Below are 19881 nucleotides of genomic sequence, written 5' to 3'. Positions count from 1 at the left end.
GAACCAACGGTTTAGGAGTTATTGAGGAAAAACGAAATTTTTTGTCAAAAGTTGGCTGTTTCGACGGTGGAATGGTCGGATTTTGTCAATGCCAATAAAATGCGAAATAATCATACTTAACTCGTTAAATATCGAAGTTAGAAGAAAAATGCATAGAATCTTTCTTTGTAGAAGGTGTCAGTGCCTAAAACTGCTGTATAAAAATCTTTTGGCCAGCGTCAATAATTAATTGGATATTTCCGTCTATACTTTTAAGCACGTAGCTATCTATTATTAGTATTGTTCTTCCGACGTCTGATTTCTTTTTAATTATAGGAAATGCGTTTTTCTAAGGTACATAAACTTTAGGGATTGACTGTATTAGACAATACATCCTTAAACGCAAGGCGTCGTCCAAGTTTGCTTTCGAGATAGCTTCGTCATATAATCCGTCGTATAACAGTAAAGATTTTCAGGCAATCCGACTCGACTCATAGCATAATTACTGCTAATTTGAAAACGAAATCCAAATTGTACGATGATCCAACGTTTTTGTATTACGTTTCATAGTAGAAGGGAATTGCGCGTTACTTGAAACGCGATAACTTTTGCCAGAGGAGGTACCCACGCGAGATTCGCGCGTGCATACGGCGCTCGTGCGGCACGTTCTCTGTTATAACAGAGCGACGTTCTTTTACATACAGAGTGAGCCATTGTTTCTGCATTACAATAATCTCGCTACCGACTTCTTGCCTCGTTATTTTCTCCTCGTTCATTCTCTTTTGTTTCCTCGTTTCCCACACGCGCCCGTTCCCGCATATTCACGTTAGTTTGCACCCCTTCCATGTTTATTCAGCTCATTAAAAATCCTGTTTATAAATCTGGCCACATTTCCTTTACTTCGCTTCTTCAGGTGTTTTTAAGCATGCACGACCGATCCTGTCCGAGCCTGCTTCAGGGTAAACTATCCTGCTAAGGGCTAATCTCAGTTCAATCAGGTCGGGAGGTCGGATCATATTATTTTACGTAAACATCCGCAAGGCAAATTCATAACACAGCCTTCCAGAACATTAGCCCCAGCGTAATTCTATACAATACTCTGTGTGTGTGTCGCTGCTCCGAGTGTTCCGAAGAAGAAGCCGGATGTTGCTTCGAATCGCAATCGACTTCCCACATACTTTCACGCGGTGCTAGTACTTGGGTACTCTCTCGTAAACCGTCTCCCGTTTACTCGGGCCGGCCGGCTCGGTGAATATTGTCACGCACCGTATTCCCATGTGTTGTCGTACGTACGAGCCAAGGCGCGCAACCTCGCCTCGCCTCGCGACGAACGGCGCGTGCATACGGCACGCGTGCTCCGTGGAAATCGTCGGTAAACCGGATGTTCCATCAACCGCTATCAACCCGTGTACTTTTGTACACGTTCCTCTAATTGTTAGCTGGAAATCTTATTCAACTGATGCATTTCAACGTTATTTCAATTATTCATGCATCTTTTTATCTGGTTCTCATTGCATTAAGGAATGCCATTTTAAAGTCTAACCGTGATTTAATAAAAATTGTATGATGAAATGAATGAATGATTTAATAGCGTTGCAAAGTCATGAGGGTATCAAACGCATCCCTACAACGACACCCCGTGCGCGTTGCATGCATGCGCCAAGCACACTCGTGAAAGTTAGAAGATTCCTCCAGTTTTTCGGTTCCCACGAGAGCGGGGTGCGTCAGGTGGCTAGCGTGGGGTGCGCGCATCCTCCTTCCTTCTTTACCCCTCGAAATAGACGTAAACCTCTTCGCGTACCCCCTGGCGCCGTCCCGCCACTATTTTCAACACGCAGCTTTCACTGTGTGTACCTACTACGGTAGACGTAATCTGGAAACTATCTGGGGGACTCGTTTCTTCCAGGATTACCCTTCGTTAACTTATTCCAAGCCATCGCCTCGTTGGGGGCGAGGAATTTTTCTGTTGCACGGAAACCAAACGGGCGGGCAATAAATTTTCATTAGACGAGCGTAGGTACCGTCACTGCAGTCTCTAAATCAAGTATACATGAAATGAATTTGTCTGGAATGACTTATTGTAATGGAAATAGCCTTTCTTTGATCAGACAATTATAACACTACATGTTAATAAATTATACCAGGTATAAATTCAAAGTTCGATCTTGAATGCGGTTATAATTTATTTCCTTCCGTGATATACGTACCAGATTCATTCCGCTTTCTCTGGAATTAATCATTTAGTATTTAAATTCAAGTCCCAATTTTATATCATATTTCAACACAAACTTCGAGCCCAATTTCCATCTACGTGAAATAAAAAATGATACCAAAGCAGGTCGACATTCTAAATCACTCTGTTATACTTTCAATATATCCCAAATCGAACCAGTTCCTCTCAATTCCGGTCCGTTCTCAAAAAAAAGGCGGCCGTGATAAAATTTCCCAAGAGGCCAGTGACGACGTCGCCACCCCGAATAGCCCTCGATTCGGTTAAGATTCTGTCTGCGAGGGAGAAGGACAGGAAAGAATCGGTGAAAAAGAGAGGAGAAAAAGGAGCCGCGGCGGAGGGTATAACAGGGCATATAAAAAAGAGGAAAACGGAGGAGGAGGAGAAGGTTCGGATGGCAGAGGCACGAGATCCTTCCCACGTCGACGAAACGTGTTGAAAGCGTGCTGCTCGCGTGGCCGTTACACGCCGCACCAGCGTGGCGCGGCATCGGGGCACGGTTGAGGGAGAAGTAAAGGAGAAGCATCGGTGCATCCAGCCGGAATCTTTCTCACGGGCGAGGAGGACGTCAGGTGCAGGACCTCCTTCAGGAAGTACAACGGTTCCTTACAAGGATTCGCGACTTCTGCCTTCCCACGCTCCTCCAGTTGTAACGGCCACAGATTCGACGACTCCCCTCTTCACTCCCCCTCAACCGCCGCCGCCGCACCGTTCCTTTCCTTCTTCTTTCTTTTTTTTTCACGTTTTCTGTCTCCTTTTTCTTGACGCAAGGTTGGCTGATTAACGGTTTCGGGACGTCGTCCGTATGATCGAATAGGCAGGAAGAGAAATTAGCATCCACGGTTCGATGTACTGTTTTAAAAGACCCAGCAATTTTATACGCAACTGGTACCGAGTTTTATCGCGCCGCCGTGATCATCGTTAATGAGCAAAGGCACCCATTTTTATAAATTTGTCTTTCGGGAAATTATATTCGCATTCGATGCGTCAGGTAGCACACACGCACGGTGGTAGTTTTGCTTCACGGGAAGAAGGCCGTCAGACACTTTGGCAATTTGCCGCGTTGCCGTATCATTTGCGTTTTGTTTTTTGAACCGTTTTTTCTTTCAAATTACGACCAGTTAAATTATACGCATCTCTACTGAAAATGATCCGGCTTAATTTATGGTTTAATATCGAGCGCGATACTTCTACATGTGCCGTTTTCGACTTTAAATAATGTTGCTGAAACTCTGTTGGTGCAATTTGCTCTTTTTTATTCGGTAAAATTAAATTACACCATCTTTCATGCGCTAATCCTCAACAATATTTCACCGACAATTCACATTCTTCTTTTCACATTTTTTTTAATTATGTACTTCTCTTCCGTGCATCAAGTACCACTCATTCGTTGTTGAAAAGAAAAAATCGGTCAAGTAATAAAGAGTGCTCGCATCCCTCGATATCGACGGTAACAAGCGAAATCCCCAAAGAAATAGGCCAACAATGAGCCCGTAGCATAATAGGGGATCCGCAACTGCTGCTGCGTTCGCTCACGGATTCCTCGGCATGGGAAAAACCACTGTTCAAGGGATGACGCGAACACCTGGGTTTTTCAAAAAAATGAAAGGGCCACGCGACCGCGTGTACGCAGATCACGCCTCACGGCTGATGGAGTCAAGTGGCTCGTTACCGGATCGTGGGAATCCGTCGAATTCGGGGCCCGGATCAGAAATTCGACTCACGAGATTCGTCCCACTTGTTATCCACGCGACCGCCACGCTCGATGGCCGTTCCGTTTCCAAGTTAATAGTAGAAAACCGATTATCCAAATGTACTTTAAAGGGGCCATTGGCCGTCTAAATTCCAGTTTCATAGAAAGTAGAATACGGAAATAAATAGGATTATAATTCACTAGCCATTTGGGATTTTCAAGACTGATTGATTTCTACCATTTCGTATAATAAATTGAGAGACATTTGGAACGTTACTTCCCTCTTGCACATCTGGCTTGACCGTTTTACTTGCAAAACTTGAAAATTCAAGGAAGTTACTGGGGATAACCGGCAACGGTTGAACCGGAGGAGGCTGCATGGTGAATGGAATTCGGGACAGTGTTGCACGCGTACACGAGAGATGTTAATGATCACCGGTTCCCGGTTAATGACTTATTTACGAAGCAAAGAGAAACGACCTGTTTAAGATTTAAATTAAGTCTATCAACTTATTCTTCGTCTCTCCGTTTTATTTTGTCATAAAGTTACTCTGTGCCATTTACATAGGATTTAGATCCTTTTGCGAAGTGACAGATCACGTAGTGGCGTAATCGAAAGAAGATATCTGGAATGCCGACACGCACCACGTGTCAGCCACGCTTCACGCGCGAGAAACGAGTTTGCCGTGTAATCCACGTGGCGTTTCCGCAGCTCGTATCTCGTTTTCTCCTTTCTAACTTCACCCTTCCGCGGCTTCAGGCACGACAAAAAAATATTATACTATTGTGCACTCCACGCACGAAACATTACATTACGTCACAATAATGCACACAATCATTTTTTACAATCCGACGATCATAAATTGCATGAATAGCTATTTACATAAACTTTAGCTCCGCGATACTTTCAACTGACCTGTCGCGTAGGCAATTTAAGTATTACAGTTACCACGTCCGCTTCGCCGTACGCATAAATCCAATTTATTTGTGCGTTTACGAGTCGAATACGTTACAGAGGTAACATTTAAGTCACAACTTATCGTACGCATGGCTCCATTACTGATAATAAGCAATTTGTACATTACAGTACTAAAATTAATGGCTTTTCGAAATTTATAAATTCCTTCGAGCTCTGCTACAAAGTTGCACGCCAACATTTATTATTGCCAATATACAATCGATTATTTCCCGTGACTGTAATATGCGCGTGAGTTTCATTCCTAATGTACAACTTACATCTTCCATGACATTATGCAGCGTGAAACTACATACTTAATCAGCTCCCTCTTAAATTATCATTAGACTGCAGAAAAAATTGTCTGTAATCTAATTATTATTTTAAGTCGTTTCTAGTTTCATCACAGTTTAGAATTTTATTAAAGTATCAGGTCGTAAATTATGTTCAGTTGAATCATTTTGAAGTACGATAAGTGATACGATTTTTCTGCTTCGCAGACAAAGAGAAGATTTGATAATACTTGTGTCAGCAAATTTTGTAGAGTACAGAACGAGGAGGATGTTATTTGCAGTGCGTGCGCCACGTCTGGAGCTTCGACATCTCCGTATCAGAAACGGTTGGGTCCCTCGTCGTATCAGCGTCCATCTACGTAGCAGCTACGTACATACGTACGTTGACGTTCGTGCATGTGTAGCGGGAGGCAGGGATCGGAGTTAGCCTCGTGGGAACGGAGCGGCCGTCCGCGGTGAAGCGTTTCAGGAAGCACTCGGTGTTCCGCTCCCGCGGTCACCAGGGCGTCCTTAACAGATCCGTGCCTCCGTCCCGACGCCCCGGCTCTTCTCCTCTAGTCGCCTCGACGACGCCCACACTCCAATCGGGTTCCTCAACCAGCGACGGAAAATGGGAGCTGCCCTGCTCGACGAGCTTCTATCTACCTACGTGTTGCTAATTCCGCTCCGCTCGGTTGGGTTACACTGGCGTACAGGCCGCAAGCTAATTAACTGTCACCGCTGATTGCGCCGATTGAAACCGATTTCGCGAGATTGATCCTGAGATTCCCAGTCGAGTTTTAAATGAGGCTGAATAATAACGTACGAATAATTGAGAATGGCTATGATAAATTTTATTTGCACTAGTTTATACAATTTTCAAAATGATGAGTAAACTAAATTTATAAAAAATGCATCTATTGTGCATAAGATACAAAAATACATGAAACAATTCACGTAGATCTCAAATTATGAAATTCTAAAAATGAAAAATCTGTATAAATGGATTACATTTCTCAAAATATATTCCAGAAAATATGATTCTGCATAAAAATCCGTACGATTCATTTCAACGTATCACAGCTAATATATTAGATCTTTCTACCGAACGTCAACAAATTGTAATAGTATCTGTCGGATACGTGCATGATCGCGTGCTGGACGAAGAAGGGAGGAGAATTGTTAACTCGTCTCAGATGTGTACCGGATGTTCGGCTCGGTTCAGCGTATCGCAGAAGTTGATGTATGATCCATTAGCGCCGCGCACCTGCCCGTTTGGTACTTTGACGGAAATCGCGGAACGATGGAACTCGCGGAATCGGTAACAACCGAGAACGTTATGAACAAGGACGTGTACGTAGGAACGCGGTGTCCCCTTCTCCTCCGAAATTTATACTCGTTACCTCCGCACGTTGCAGGTAATCGCGAACATTGTCGAGGTGCAATAGATCTTTGTTAAGAAGCGTAACGATCGCCGGGAGAAAGTCGCGAAATTAACCGTGACTGGTAATCACTGAAATTACTCCGCTTTTTCTCTCGCTCCTACCCCTCCTCCTCTTCTCGCCCACACGTTCGATCCCTCGTCATTTAAAAAATGAACGGCCTCGCATTCGGCCCGTTTCTCCAGTTAATCAGGATCAACGAATTTCTACCTTGCGTTTAATCGCGTCACAGTTAGCGTAATATATGTTATTGTGCTCTGTCCTATGTAGTACGATTCATTTTCGAGCTTGTTTATTGATTGTTTTAAATATTATACTGCGTTCGTGGATTCGAAGGGAAAGCTGTTAACTGATTTATGGCAAGATTTGTGGCAACGCAATTTGGAGCGAGCATTAATTACGATACGTAATAACTGCTACCCTCTTTTTAGCTGTTGCTCGTAACGAGTGAATAAATTTATATGAAATTCAATTTCCCCTCCGAAATAAGTGGAATTATTCGCAGGACCTGGCGGTCGCGATTCTCTTTCAGAATACTCCTCGAACGTTCAACTTCCGTCTGAATGAATATTACAATGCGTCGAACAGAGAAATGAATCAATCCGACAATGAATTCACAGAGGCGTGATATCTCGTAAACATAAGTGGCCACCTGTAACCGACTTTCCGTTTCGGGATTCCCACGATCGGGAGAAGCATGTGGGCCCATTCACCGCGATAGACGTTCATGCATATTTACGATGCGACAATGAAATTGGATTTGGCCAGGAGCACATGGCTCATACGTATAGGTATGCCAGTCGACCCGCTCCTCTTTTTCTTCCTGGTTCTCGTGCGTACACGCGTTTCATTCATGCGAGCCTCCGAGTATAAAGTGGCCCCAAACCCCCAGCTTGCATCCCTGCCAATTCATCGGACACCACCCCTTGATTCATGATAATTTTATTCCCGTGAATGGACGGGGGCCTGTAAACAGGAAGAAGTCAAACACGGAAGGGAGAAAAATCCATTAAACGTCCCTTCGCGTGTGTAGGTTAACGACACGTCGTTCGAATGAATGGGCCTTCCTTTGATCGACACGATCAGACATTTTTTTAACATTCATTCATCGTCAGAATTATAATATCCGTTCGTTCACCCTCAGAAAATGTTATTTTGTAAATACATAATATGCATTAATAACGTATTTCGAAAATGGATAGCAAAGAAGCCTGGGAACGTTATTTTTCAAAAAAAGCGATAATTGCATTCGAAGTGAGCCGAGCCAACATTTCTCTGGGTATTGAAAAAAAGCATATTTCTTTCTTCTAGAGAACCACAGACTACAGGTGTTAACTGTTTGACGCAACACGTTCTGGGTTAGTTATCGCACCTCACGTTTGCGCGAGCAAAATTGTTAATCACTGGTAACACAGAATTTTAACTGAATTTCCTTCCCACAACATTTGTTAAAAAATTGTGTGTTCTGCCTCAGCGGTATGTGGACTCTTGATTTCGAGTTTTGTATTACGCAGAAATTATGCAAATAGTGTAATACGGAGCGGCCATCTGTTACAAAGTAAAGAAAGTAACATCAGTTATAACGCTGGCCATACTTTGATGCACCTACTTATTAAGAAATTTCACCCGATCCTCATACTGTAATAAAATGACCCGATGCCGGAGAAAGAGGACAATTTGCTCCAATCAAAATTGCTAAGAAGCTACAATTTCGAATCGTAAGATTCCCATATTAAAAGGAGAAATATTAGTCGATCTCCGAGTCCGCCGGTGCCTTGCGATTGATGAGCGCCGGTTTATTCGCCAGCAGCGTTTATTAAATTTGTTAAAAGTCATAATTGTTCGAACATTAATGGACGTAGCCTTGTCATTAACCAAATTGTCCATCGACATTTCCTTTAAACTATTCCGTCAACTTTCGTATTAAGCCCGGCATGAAATTCGCAACAATAAACGGAAAAATAAACTGAAGCTAAATTGATCCGCTCTCATATTTGTAAAAATGAAGACACATAAAAATTGAACGGTCGCCACGTGTAATTTTTTACCATTGAACGATGTCAAGTATTTTTTCAAGAAATAAGAAATTATGTTCCTGGCCATCAATTCAGACGCATGTTTAATTTATGATAATTAATAATTGTAGAGTATAAAACGTCTGCATTCCTATTGATGCGCAAAGCGTACAAGGGAACGTGAAAAACTGTTCAAAGGGACTCGCTAAGAATTCACCGGCAACAAACTAAAGTCATAAATCGCATATCAGCGTGGCTCGATATTCTCTCTGGTAGGGGCAATAAATCCGTCAATCGGGCTCGCATCCCGAGGAGAAATGCGTGCCGCGGACGGAAAAGCAGAATGCGGTGTGCTAAATCGTAGCATAGGAGGACGCGTGCTTACCACGGTACGCACGCGCTTCCTCACACGCGAGTACCGAAAGAAAAGAGGGAGAATCAGTTGGCAGTCGCGAGCAAAGCGAGTAGTAGAAGGAAGGAAGGAGCATCGACGAGCTCTGAGGGGCGAGAGGGCCCCTGTCGGAGGCTACCGTGAGAACGAGGCAAGGCCTCATGTCCCAGACGGACCCATCGACCGGCACGGGGTCCGACGAAGCGACGGAGAAGGAGGCAGGCCTGCCGTGAACGGGAGCGAGACGACGGATGAGTGGAGAAACAACGACAGGTCGGGCCCCGGCCGCAGGGCTGCCGTTCGGGGCCCGTGCTCACGACAGAGACAACGACAGGCGCGAGCCTCACACGCGACTCGCACACGTCCGAGCCGCGAGCGCAAACCGCGCTTTTTTTTCCAGGACTAGCCCGATCTCTCTCGTTCTCTCCTTCTATCTCGTTCCGCGTGTAGGTAGGTACACACGCGACCTCGGCTCTCCCGGTGTGCTCGCCTTCTTCCACACCGATTCTCCTCGCTCCTTTTCTCGCGGGAATGATTGATGCCGTTTCTTCTGGCACGCCGCAGCTCGAGCTCGGGATTAATTGCTACCGGGCACTGATTCGTTTCGACTACCTCGCACGTATCTTTTTGACAATTCATTTTTAAAGCCGTTTTCAGATATTTCACCTGTCTCCAGTAGATGGTATATGAAATTCGATCAGAAATTGATGACTTAGAGCAAACAGTAAACAAAAGAGAATATCTCAGTCGTAGAATACAGATTGCAGAACATTTTTCCGAAATACAACATGCTTGGTCGTAAGGATCATGCATGGCCCAGCCCTTACTTCTTGTGTGACAACTTTCACCGGTCAGACAATGGTAACTGATTTTGCAATTTACCGGAATGTCCATCCGAGGTTATGGCGAATTCGAGGCAGCCATTCACATGTTACAAGAGGAGACTTTTACGCTCGCCTCGCGTTTCCCCCGAGGTGGAAAGGGCATCCGGATTCGCGTATTATAAAGTCTCGCATGGGGTCTTGGCCCCGCAATCAGCTGCAATAAAACATGTTTAAAAAAAGGAGCGAAGGAAACGCGGCTACCTCTTTTTACGTGCACGCGAGAACTTCTCGCTCGTAAAATCGCTTGAGAGTCCGCCGAGTCCCGGGGAGAAAGGAAACGAGCACCGATTTTTGCGCCCATCTGATCCGTACGAACTTTCGAAAGGTTTCAAAAGGCCAAGCCAGGTCCACGAACGCGCGCGTGTCAAGTTTTATTTAACCGATTTACTCGACTCATGCAGGAAATCCTGTCAGGTGATTTTGATTATGTTTCGTCGAGAGCCGAGATTTTTCGCTCCAGGCAAAAATCGATCAATTCCTAGCATTATCCGTTTTACAAATATCCCCTGGCAAAAATTTTATTTCACAATTCATTTTTGTTTATCATTTTAATTAAACTCGAGGCAGCGTTACACGAATATCGAATAATTTAAATTGACATGCCACATCGAAGTTAATTCATTTAAAGATTTATCAGTTCGATCAACGGAGAATTGATTAACGACCTCCTCGAATAACTTCCATTAAAACATTCTCCTCCTTTTCATTAATTTCATATTCAATCGTACATATCCACTTTCTACTTGCGCGGTTTGCACGAAACCCAGTTACGGCTAAGAAGAGTAACCAGTGCGAATAAAGTGGCAAATGGAACGTATCGTTGAACAAAAATTTATCTCTGGTACCTCGCGCCTGCTTACGCCCCGCTGGAATCAGATGAGAAAGCGTCTCGTCGTTTAATCGAATTAATGTGACGACGCCAACGCCGTCGTTCAGGACATTTATTTGTACACGTGCCTCCGTCTCATGCCACGCCGATGACGTTACGCCTTCTCGTGAAATCCTGTCACCAAGTAAAATATAATTACCATTGCAATTACAGTGAAATTTGTTTTTATGCCCTGTGCATGGTTTCTCTTAATGTCACGTGTGAATATCTTGAAGTAATTCCTTTCCATTGAAAGCGCGATGTATCTAATAATAATTAACTGTCACGTATTTTATTATACACGATGACGAATGAGGTGATATGAGAAGTGAAATAAAATATGTAAACTACATTAATAACATTTTTTTATCCTATTAAAATGCCTGGAAGGAAGGAATTATTATTCATGAAAAATATAAGAGTATCTTCAAGCTTTATTTATGAGATACAAATAAAATAAAAGACTAATCATTTATTTTTTATGACAATTCCTATTTAATTACAGACACGAGTTACTTAGAAGGTTTTGTATTTGATGAACAGGAACGTGCGCTTATCAATAGAATATGAACGCGTAACGTGATTTAATAGTAGCGGGGAACGCGTACGTGTCTCCGGAGTCCATTGACGGCGGTCTGGCTTCTAAGATCCGTACAAGAATTGTAAACATTCGCACGCTTCGACCGCGGGCCCCGGTTCCGCTCGGTGATAACGGTCCGCGTGGTGGCACATGCGATAAACGGTCGCGATAACTTCGCCCACGATATTGCACGCGGCTTTTGACGGCCGGCTGACATCATTAATTATTGTTTTCCTTCCTGGTAGTCCGTCGCGTACCGTGGAAAGTCACCCGAGAACTGTGAGACCAAAGACGCAATCGTTTTAGATTGATAGAAAAGCCAGAGCTCAATTCAATTAACACGTTATACTAAACACAGACATTTTCTCAACGTTTGTTATCTGCCGAAATAAACGCGACCTGACTAACATAAAGAAGTACGTAATATATGCTGCTCATTATACAAACGATTTCAAGTGTTCCTCGTGAGCCGTCAGCATGTAACACGTTTTCAATATAAGCGAACCGAAGGTCTTACGTACTGAATTTGGACCGTAGTTTATTTAAACATTCAGCGAAGAACAGGCAAAATAGCCCAAATAATCTGTTAATAAATGGCAATAAATTTGAAATTGTAAATGGACAACGATATGCATTTTGAAATTGATAAGAGCCAGCATGAAACTCGAATGCAAGAAGAAATTCGACGGTGTAGTAGAACGAAATAATGCGAAGAAGAACTCGGAGACTGAGTCAGTTTTTCTTTTAGTTTAACGAGACGAGCTCGGCTTTTGACTGGGCGTTGGAGACTTTCAATTACGTGTTTCCTTGGCAATTTCGATGCTACTTGTTGTTGGGAATTTTTTTCAAACGCTAATTGCGCCACGTTTCCCGCACCACTGACCCGTTCGGCTTAAATTACTTTTGTTAACACGAGAGTTCTCTCGCTTCTGAACGACTCGGTCGCATGCATAATGTAATGAGCGAAAATGATTTCGAAACTGGACGCGCGTATATTTTACAGAGATTATCTTTTTTTTAGATGCAATCACGATGCACCTCGTAAAACGGTTTCGGTACGTGGAAAGAAAAGTTCCATTTTAATTATTTCCTTTTGAACCTTCGATATTAACGCACCTGTTTATTTACGTTTTCATTCGGATTTCAATTAACGTGTCTTTTATAACGAACTCTCTTCCCGCCGGATAAAGAAACGAGCAAGCACCTGAGAACGTTGTTAATCAGGTGTAAACATGAAAAAAATAACTTGGAATTATGCTTGTCCAATATAAAACATGTTTTATATCGTGTAGCTTGTATACGCCTGGATTTTGTTTAACACGTGTACAATTTGCAGGCGAAATTTTGTCCAATTTCTTTAATTAAATCGTCGTCTTGAGACAAGATTTAGTACCTGTCTACTAACACCTCGAAGTATCTTCTTTGGCCCTTAGGCCTTAGGTTCAGATGAAAGTTCCATTCAAACTAAAAATAATATAAACTCTGATGCACGATGTCGTAAAGTGAACTCTTTTAACGAACAAGTGGCTGAAGATTTTGACAAGTGGAAACACGGCTCGGCTTGACGTCTCCAAAAGCTCCTGGCAAGTTGTCAAGCCGCGAACAAAACGTTATCTCCTTCCTAGCACTCTCGCTTGAGCCAGCAGAAAGCTACATATATTTTCGTAGCTCACGTAGTATCTGGTTGACAAGAGATAATGTTAATGGAGGGATTCGTCCGCCGGTTTATAGAGCCTTGAAGAAAGCCGCTCGAGGATCCGACGATAAAGCTTTTTAAGAGAACTACAGAACACACTTGAATCTCGTGCCTGCTAATTCAATCAGTTTTATCTAGTGTCTGTCTGAGGATTGCAAACGAGTTGTTAGAAATTTAACCATATGTCTTTACATCTTCATCTGCAATTTCAAGTAATGTTTGTCTTGCTTTAACTTAACATATTTGCATTATCGAATGCAATATTCCGTGAATAAACTGGAACATTTCTGAATCGAGAAATGTACATATTATTTATCAGAGCAGCTGAAGAAGCTTTTATCAGATTCTTAAGAAATCTCAGTAATTCTTCGGCGCAAGCTTTAAGGATGCTAATGAACCAGAATTGCTTACGTAATTGGAAGAAGTCCAGAATCAAACGCGCACCGCAAGGAAGTCCCTTAAAGGGCGATTCGAAGTGCACTGATTGCAGAGTCTTATTTTGTCGAAAGGGAGTACCTTAAAACGTGTCTCGTTCGCTTTTAATGAACGCGTTAAATGTAGTCGGAATGATCTTTCGACACATTGAACGATCTCAACTGTTGGCTATAACATGGATAAAAATTTCTTGTTAGTCCATGTACGGATCAACTATTTTTGTTCGTTAAAAATTATCGGTGATAAGAAATTGCTTTCGGCGACCATGGTGTAATTTTCCTATGTCGAGGTACGTTTCACGTGTTCTAAATCGCTCGGTTATCACAAATTTATTCTGTCAGAGATAGTACAAGGAATATTATAGAAATATGTTGTAGAATGTTTCGTAAGAAATATTGCCAGCACTTAAGCGACATTGTAAAGAATTAAGCTCAGCCATAAATAATCTATATACGTATTGTAATAAAAATAAAATGCAAAGACTGTTTGCGTATACAAGCGATTAAAATAAATGATTGGCGAAAAAAAGATTGGCCGATTAATCTCGAGGTGCGGAGGAACCTCGTGCGGTAATCGAAGTGAATCAGGGTATCGAGAACGAGTTTAAAGGAGCGTCGGGACGCCCGTGCCGCGTCAAGGTGTAGGTGCAACACAATCAAAGCATTTAGAGCGACCTTCTGGCCGAGAAGTAGCTTCTGCAGAGGGTTCGAAAGTTGGTGAGGGTAGCGGCTGCTTGAATGGCAGCGGAGAGTCAGTTTGTCTAGAGACTGCACGCGGTGCGTTCGCTTGTCTAATGTCAGTGTGAATCTCGCTCACGAATTTTCGTATCTCGCGTGTGTCAAACGTCGATCTGTTTAAAGAGTGTCCGGACAGTGGAGATTTACATATTTACAAGATCTTTTTGCCATCTGAAATTTGTACGAGAATGTAACTCCGTCGTTAGTTCAGTGATCTCAGATGTGTTAATAAATAATAGGTAAGCGAATTCTTGTAACGTGATATGTTACACAGTTAACAGTTCCGAGAACTTTAGTTGACCATAAGAACAGATTACAAGTAAAATTTATAATAGTTGCCTTCGTTTTATGACAGTGTCGTCTTTGAACTTTCAATGATTAAATATTTTCATTACATTTAATTGCGTAATTATTGAATAACACATGTTTGCGTTGAACATTGAATACGGAAAATCTAGTGAACGCTGTCAAAATGAATTTTATATTGAAATACATTACATTAAATTAATATAATGACCGCATTGTGCAATTCATTGACACATCGGATTGTTAGAATTTCTTTATTTATATTTCAACACATGGATTCGTTTGTAACTTATGCTAGGTGTGAATTTACATTTGTCGAGTCTTCAAGAGATATCAAGACGTGCAATGATGTCATACGAATATCCTCATCCGGTTTCCAGGACCTATCAGTATAAAAAAGTGAGTGAACTAATGTAGAACATTTGTTTACTTATCGTATTGACATAATGCCCCTAAATCACTTTATTAACAACTTCTTTACTTCAATCATCATTGTCATCTTAATTATTATCTCGTTATCTTTAAATTTAATAGAGTCGCTTTTGTTTAATAGATAACGAAACCATTATTGGAAAGAAAACGACGAGCTCGCATAAACAAATGCCTTGACGAGTTGAAAAACCTCATGATAGATGCATTGGAGGTATGTATTTAATATCATACATAATTAATTGCCAATAAATTATCAATTTTTATTAAACATGACAAGAATAACTACAATTATTATAATAAAAAAATCTGAATTTGAAGATTTTGTACTTCTAAACATTTTGTATAAAACAGAGAGCATATTTTTTATTAATGCCAGCATACATAATTAACGCCGTGCACGTGCATAGAAAGATGAATGGCAGTACGCAGAATGTAAATGTTAGCGGAGCCATTCAACAAGCGATTTCATCGGGTCTGAGCGCGATACGTTGGTTGAACGAGCACGTGCTATGCTTTTTTCCTCGTGTAGGATCGGCGCCGCGCAGCGCGAGAGAAACCTTTAGAACGAAGCCCGCGTTGTTTCTTGCTCGAAATTAGCCTGCGCCCAGCGCTGTTCACTGTATAAAATATTATACTCACCGTGCCTCTCTTCTATGCAATTTCACGAGTCGCTTGAAGCAGGAAATGCATTCCCGGGCTCAGATACGCGCGTGCAATCGATTTCGTTTTGCGTTTAAATGTATTCCTAGACCGTGGGAACCCGCTCGGCTGGTGAGTGTCAAGCGAACACGTGACTCGGCCGGCCGTAATTACCGGAGCCGGTAGTTAGCGCTTCGGCCGTGTTCATTACATTTAATACTCCGCGTGTAATTGCGATGTCTGCTGGCAGATAAGTGGGTCCGCGGGCTGGTTTGGTTACCGAGGTTCGAGGTAGAAATTCTTCGCTCCTGTTCTCAGATAATGCCGAACAATTTTCCTTTTTCGCGGTAGCGATTAGAGGAAACTCGCCCCTATCTTCCGCTCCGATCTCTCATTCAATGGAAATGCTGTCTCGAATCTCTCGCTCTCGTTTCAATCCGGTTTCAAGTAACACGCGAGTCCAATTTAATCTTATTGTTATAAATAAAAGATTTGTATAAAAATTGCGTTATTAGCATAAATATTACTTAAATTCTCACTAATCCTGAAAAAAAGTAGTATTGGAATAATCTGTTAAAAATTCTTAATGACCACATACATTTTACTTCATTTCTCACAAATTGTCACTCAATAACATTATACGGAATTACTACTTACACAATCTTTAAATTGCGTAGGACGTTTGCATCTTAATGATCAAAGACAAACAGAAAAATTCAAAACGCATTTCAAGAAGTTGTAACACCGGTGCAGCAAGTTCGCGTGCAGAACTCGTTCGGCCTCGGAAAGGATTTGAAATTTTGTAACTATGTCAGCCTGATATCCGACGCGCCGAGATGCACGCGTCTATTAACACGAACGCGTTAATTATGTTATTTCTCTGAAGAAAAATCGCTTCAGATTTCATGCGACGAAATCGCTAATGAAAGAATTAACGCCGGAATGCACGGGAGATTAGCAAGCTACTGGTAGCTAATTATACGGCGAAGCTATGCGTGCAAAGTAATCGTTATTCGAGTCCAATGTACGCATATAATCGATTTTGGTCTAATGTTAATTCAAAGAAATATCTGATAAAGTTGTTTCACGTTGGCGTTCCCCTTCACTTGGGATTAAACTGCATCATAGTGGAAATGAGAATCTGCGGATTAAAACGCTATTTCGAATAATTTAACATTTGCTGAAACGAAGATCAATATTTTTATCCAATAAATAAAACAATTTTTTAGCACACTTTCTTACAAATATAAATTTTTAATCATACATCTTGTGATAAAAAAAATTCGAAAAACCAGGCAGTACTTATTTGTTCTAAAATAGAAGAAAAATCAAATTGAAGATAAATAACATATTTTTGTTATAGAAATTCACATTTTAGACTGATATGATGTTTCAAATGTAGCGATTATGTACATTCTTAGTTGTAGCCATCTGCTAAAGTTTCAAGTAATCTTAACGAAGTTTGTACCTACCTTACTTTCGTGCGATACTTCCTGGGGAAGGGCCCACGAGTCGGTAACGTTGGGACTGATGCGAGAACGGTAATGGGCCCGTGAGTCCCAACAGTGCCGGCTTGAGGAACTCAGGTGCTCTACACGACTTTAAAGCCTTTATTCTAATACCGTGTATCTGACCAAAATAAGATTTTACAGCAGCACGCAAAGGCTAATTATTTCTGTTTCGTTTCATATTTTATTTCATTTTTTTGCATATTTTTATTTAAAGAGTTTTTGTGGTATTATCTACAGTAGGCAACATCAAAGAGAAAAAAGAAGCATTCAAAATTCAAATTTCGTTAAAAATGTTGATGTGTGGTTTTTAATTAAACGGAAGACATCGACGTATATTGCATTTCTTTTTAATATTAAAGATTCAAGAGATTCTTAATATTTACAGTAAATAATATAATATCTTTCGTGTACTGTGCTGGACGAATTGTCTGCAATAATTTATTAATTTGAGTTTCATGAAAGTTTCTTATTTACTCGGAACACCAATTACAAACGAGATTGCTGTAGTAAAAAACGCAAAATTATACAGTATAATTACTATGTCTCGTTTATATAATAAAAGGCCAGTCAAATTTAATTAACTATATAATTTCCCTTATTATGTACGACATTATCCTATGCGTGGACTTATTAACCCGAATTTCTCGAGAATTTGTTCGAAAAACCATCAACATTAAACGAACCACGTAATTATTTTGCATCCAACCCAGTATTACGTATAATTGCGGCGCGTTTTGTATCATAAAAATGTGCGAACGGAACTAAGGATGGTTCGTTGGTTACAGACGGAGGGGGAGGACATCAACAAGCTGGAGAAAGCGGACATACTGGAGCTGACCGTGCGCCATTTACAGAGGCTGCAGGGATCCCAAGCATCTTCCGGTTTCACGAGAACCGCGAGTGACGAGATTTCGGCCGAGGCTCGATGGATCTCTGGTTTTGGCCACTGCGCAGCTGAAGCCTACAGATTTCTCTCGGCGCTTCCAGGTGAAGGCGCGGAAAAGTTAGCCAGGCACCTCGCAGCTGGCCTGCAGAAGAGTTACCGTACGAATTCGACGGTAATTATCTCTTCATCGATGACTCGCGCTTGTCGGACAATGAGGCGAAAGTTAAGCCCGCCCGCGGACACCGAATAATTCATTACGCTCTTCACCGAGATTGACACGCGCGTCCTCTTTTTGATTTTCCTTTTTTTCTTTATATATACACTCTTACTTTGCCTGTCGGATCGAATGACTCGGTAAAACAAATTAGAGAGCATCTTCGAAATCGTAATACAAGTAGAAAATGAAATATAAAACAAAAATTATGATTTACTTAAATATATTTTAATGTTTTTTCAGTTAAAGACGAACTTGCTGACACAAATCTTGGCAAGTTTGGACCTTACCACCGATCCACTGGCTTCCTCGATTTTAAACGCAAATATTAACAGTGCAGAGGCAACTGATCAAAATCCTACGATGCACAATGAAACCATTTGTGAGAGAGTCGCAGTTGACATCGATGAAACAATTTCTGCTGACAATAGGAAAGATTTAAGTGCATGTGCTTCTGAAACGAAGGATTTTAAAGAGGGACAAATAGCGAAGAAAGTGAAGGCAGAAATCAAGATCGAAGATGACGAGGAAATTGACGTGGAACGTGTTGATGAAGCTGATCCTATGTGGAGACCTTGGTAGCTTCAGGACTTACTCAAGTTTTATAATTATATCAGAAAATTAGAATAAAGTATTCGTTGTTCGAATAAGTGATACGATGATAGCATAGGATTTTTTCAACTAATAAAACTACTCTAAACCAATAGATTTAATTTAAGTGATAAGCTTGCAAATGTAAAGATCAAAGATAGTATTACTGTAAGTTTTTCAAAAAATTTCCTACGTTGTTAAAATTCGTATTAAGTTTTCATATGTATTAGTATTATTAATGGTTTAAAGAATAATTTCTCAGAACATATTTTTATTAATCTTGTATCGTGTTACGAAAAGGAAACTTATTATGTTACTTAAAATTTAAAAAATATGTAGTTTATTAGTAAAATACTATTATTAGGAACTAAATTCATTTGGTTTTTTGAAAATACATTTTAGCTTTAATTTGGACACATAGATTATCTCGCGTTGAATGTTGTTAATATGAATAATATATTCTAAGTTTGTTATACTGTTATATACTGTTCACTTTTATGGTATGTTATAGTATTATATTAGTACAAGGTTCTATTCTTATCACGCATAAATTATAAAATAGTATATTAATATGTATGTATTAGTGAATACCGTTGTCTTTCAAGCACAAGCATCAATTTATGATAATTGCTTTAAGGTGATGTTCCATAAAAAATATGAATAATACGTTAAATAAGAACATAATGTATCGTGTAGTGGCGATGAATATTTTGGTACTTGGCTTTAATCTAATAAGATACGATAAATAATCTTTCATTCCTGTGTGATACACGTAAAAGCATTAATATAAACGTGATAGCACATTAATATATAGGAATCTCAATCAGAATGAGTTGTTATGTTAGTAATAATAATGTACTACGACTTAGGTTTAATTTTTTTATTTTCTAATTATCTTCACAATGTAAAAAAAGAGAATCGAAAGGGTTTCTGTTTAATATGTTTCTTGTATTGTATTTTTTCCTGAAATGCAGGGTGTGCACTTAAACTCTGGTAACATTATTTTATAATGTAATCAAAACATTCTTTAATTTTCTCAGTAATCCTAATAACGATTAATCGCGCAATAAATACTATCAAGATTGTCAAAGCATGTTTTGGGATAAATAATAATAAAAAACATTC

At 40.7% G+C, this 19881-nt stretch overlaps 1 protein-coding gene across 2 annotated transcripts; it reads left to right on the top strand.

The window, feature by feature from the left end:
* The first annotated feature begins 11571 nt into the window (after positions 1–11571).
* On the top strand, positions 11572–19005 carry LOC108627986 (enhancer of split mgamma protein). 2 transcript variants are annotated; one of them, XM_018029618.2, is made up of 5 exons: positions 11572–14416; positions 14782–14882; positions 15037–15126; positions 17851–18123; positions 18409–19003. In XM_018029618.2, the coding sequence occupies exons 2-5, from the start codon at positions 14829–14831 to the stop codon at positions 18745–18747; spliced, it is 756 nt and encodes a 251-aa protein (XP_017885107.1). In that variant the 5' UTR covers positions 11572–14416; positions 14782–14828; the 3' UTR covers positions 18748–19003. The 2 variants fall into 2 exon arrangements, with proteins under 2 accessions (XP_017885107.1, XP_026671922.1); XM_026816121.1 differs by lacking the exon at positions 14782–14882 and having other exon boundaries at positions 18409–19005.
* Positions 19006–19881: the final 876 nt, after the last annotated feature.

The sequence above is a fragment of the Ceratina calcarata genome, unplaced genomic scaffold (assembly GCF_001652005.2).
Source record: "Ceratina calcarata isolate Rehan_Ccalc_2016 unplaced genomic scaffold, ASM165200v1 scaffold49.2, whole genome shotgun sequence".
NCBI lineage: Eukaryota > Metazoa > Arthropoda > Insecta > Hymenoptera > Apidae > Ceratina > Ceratina calcarata.
The sequence above is the reverse complement of the archived record's forward strand: the minus strand, read 5'-3'. Positions and strand labels throughout refer to the sequence as shown.

What these genes read in the sequence shown, in the direction of transcription:
- LOC108627986 (XM_018029618.2), top strand. Translation starts at nt 14,829, where the DNA reads ATGATGTCATACGAATATCCTCATCCGGTTTCCAGGACCTATCAGTAT. An exon ending in GGACCTATCAGTATAAAAAA is followed by an intron (nt 14,883 to 15,036) that starts GTGAGTGAACTA and finishes TTTGTTTAATAG; the next exon opens with ATAACGAAACCATTATTGGA. An exon ending in GTTACCGTACGAATTCGACG is followed by an intron (nt 18,124 to 18,408) that starts GTAATTATCTCT and finishes ATGTTTTTTCAG; the next exon opens with TTAAAGACGAACTTGCTGAC.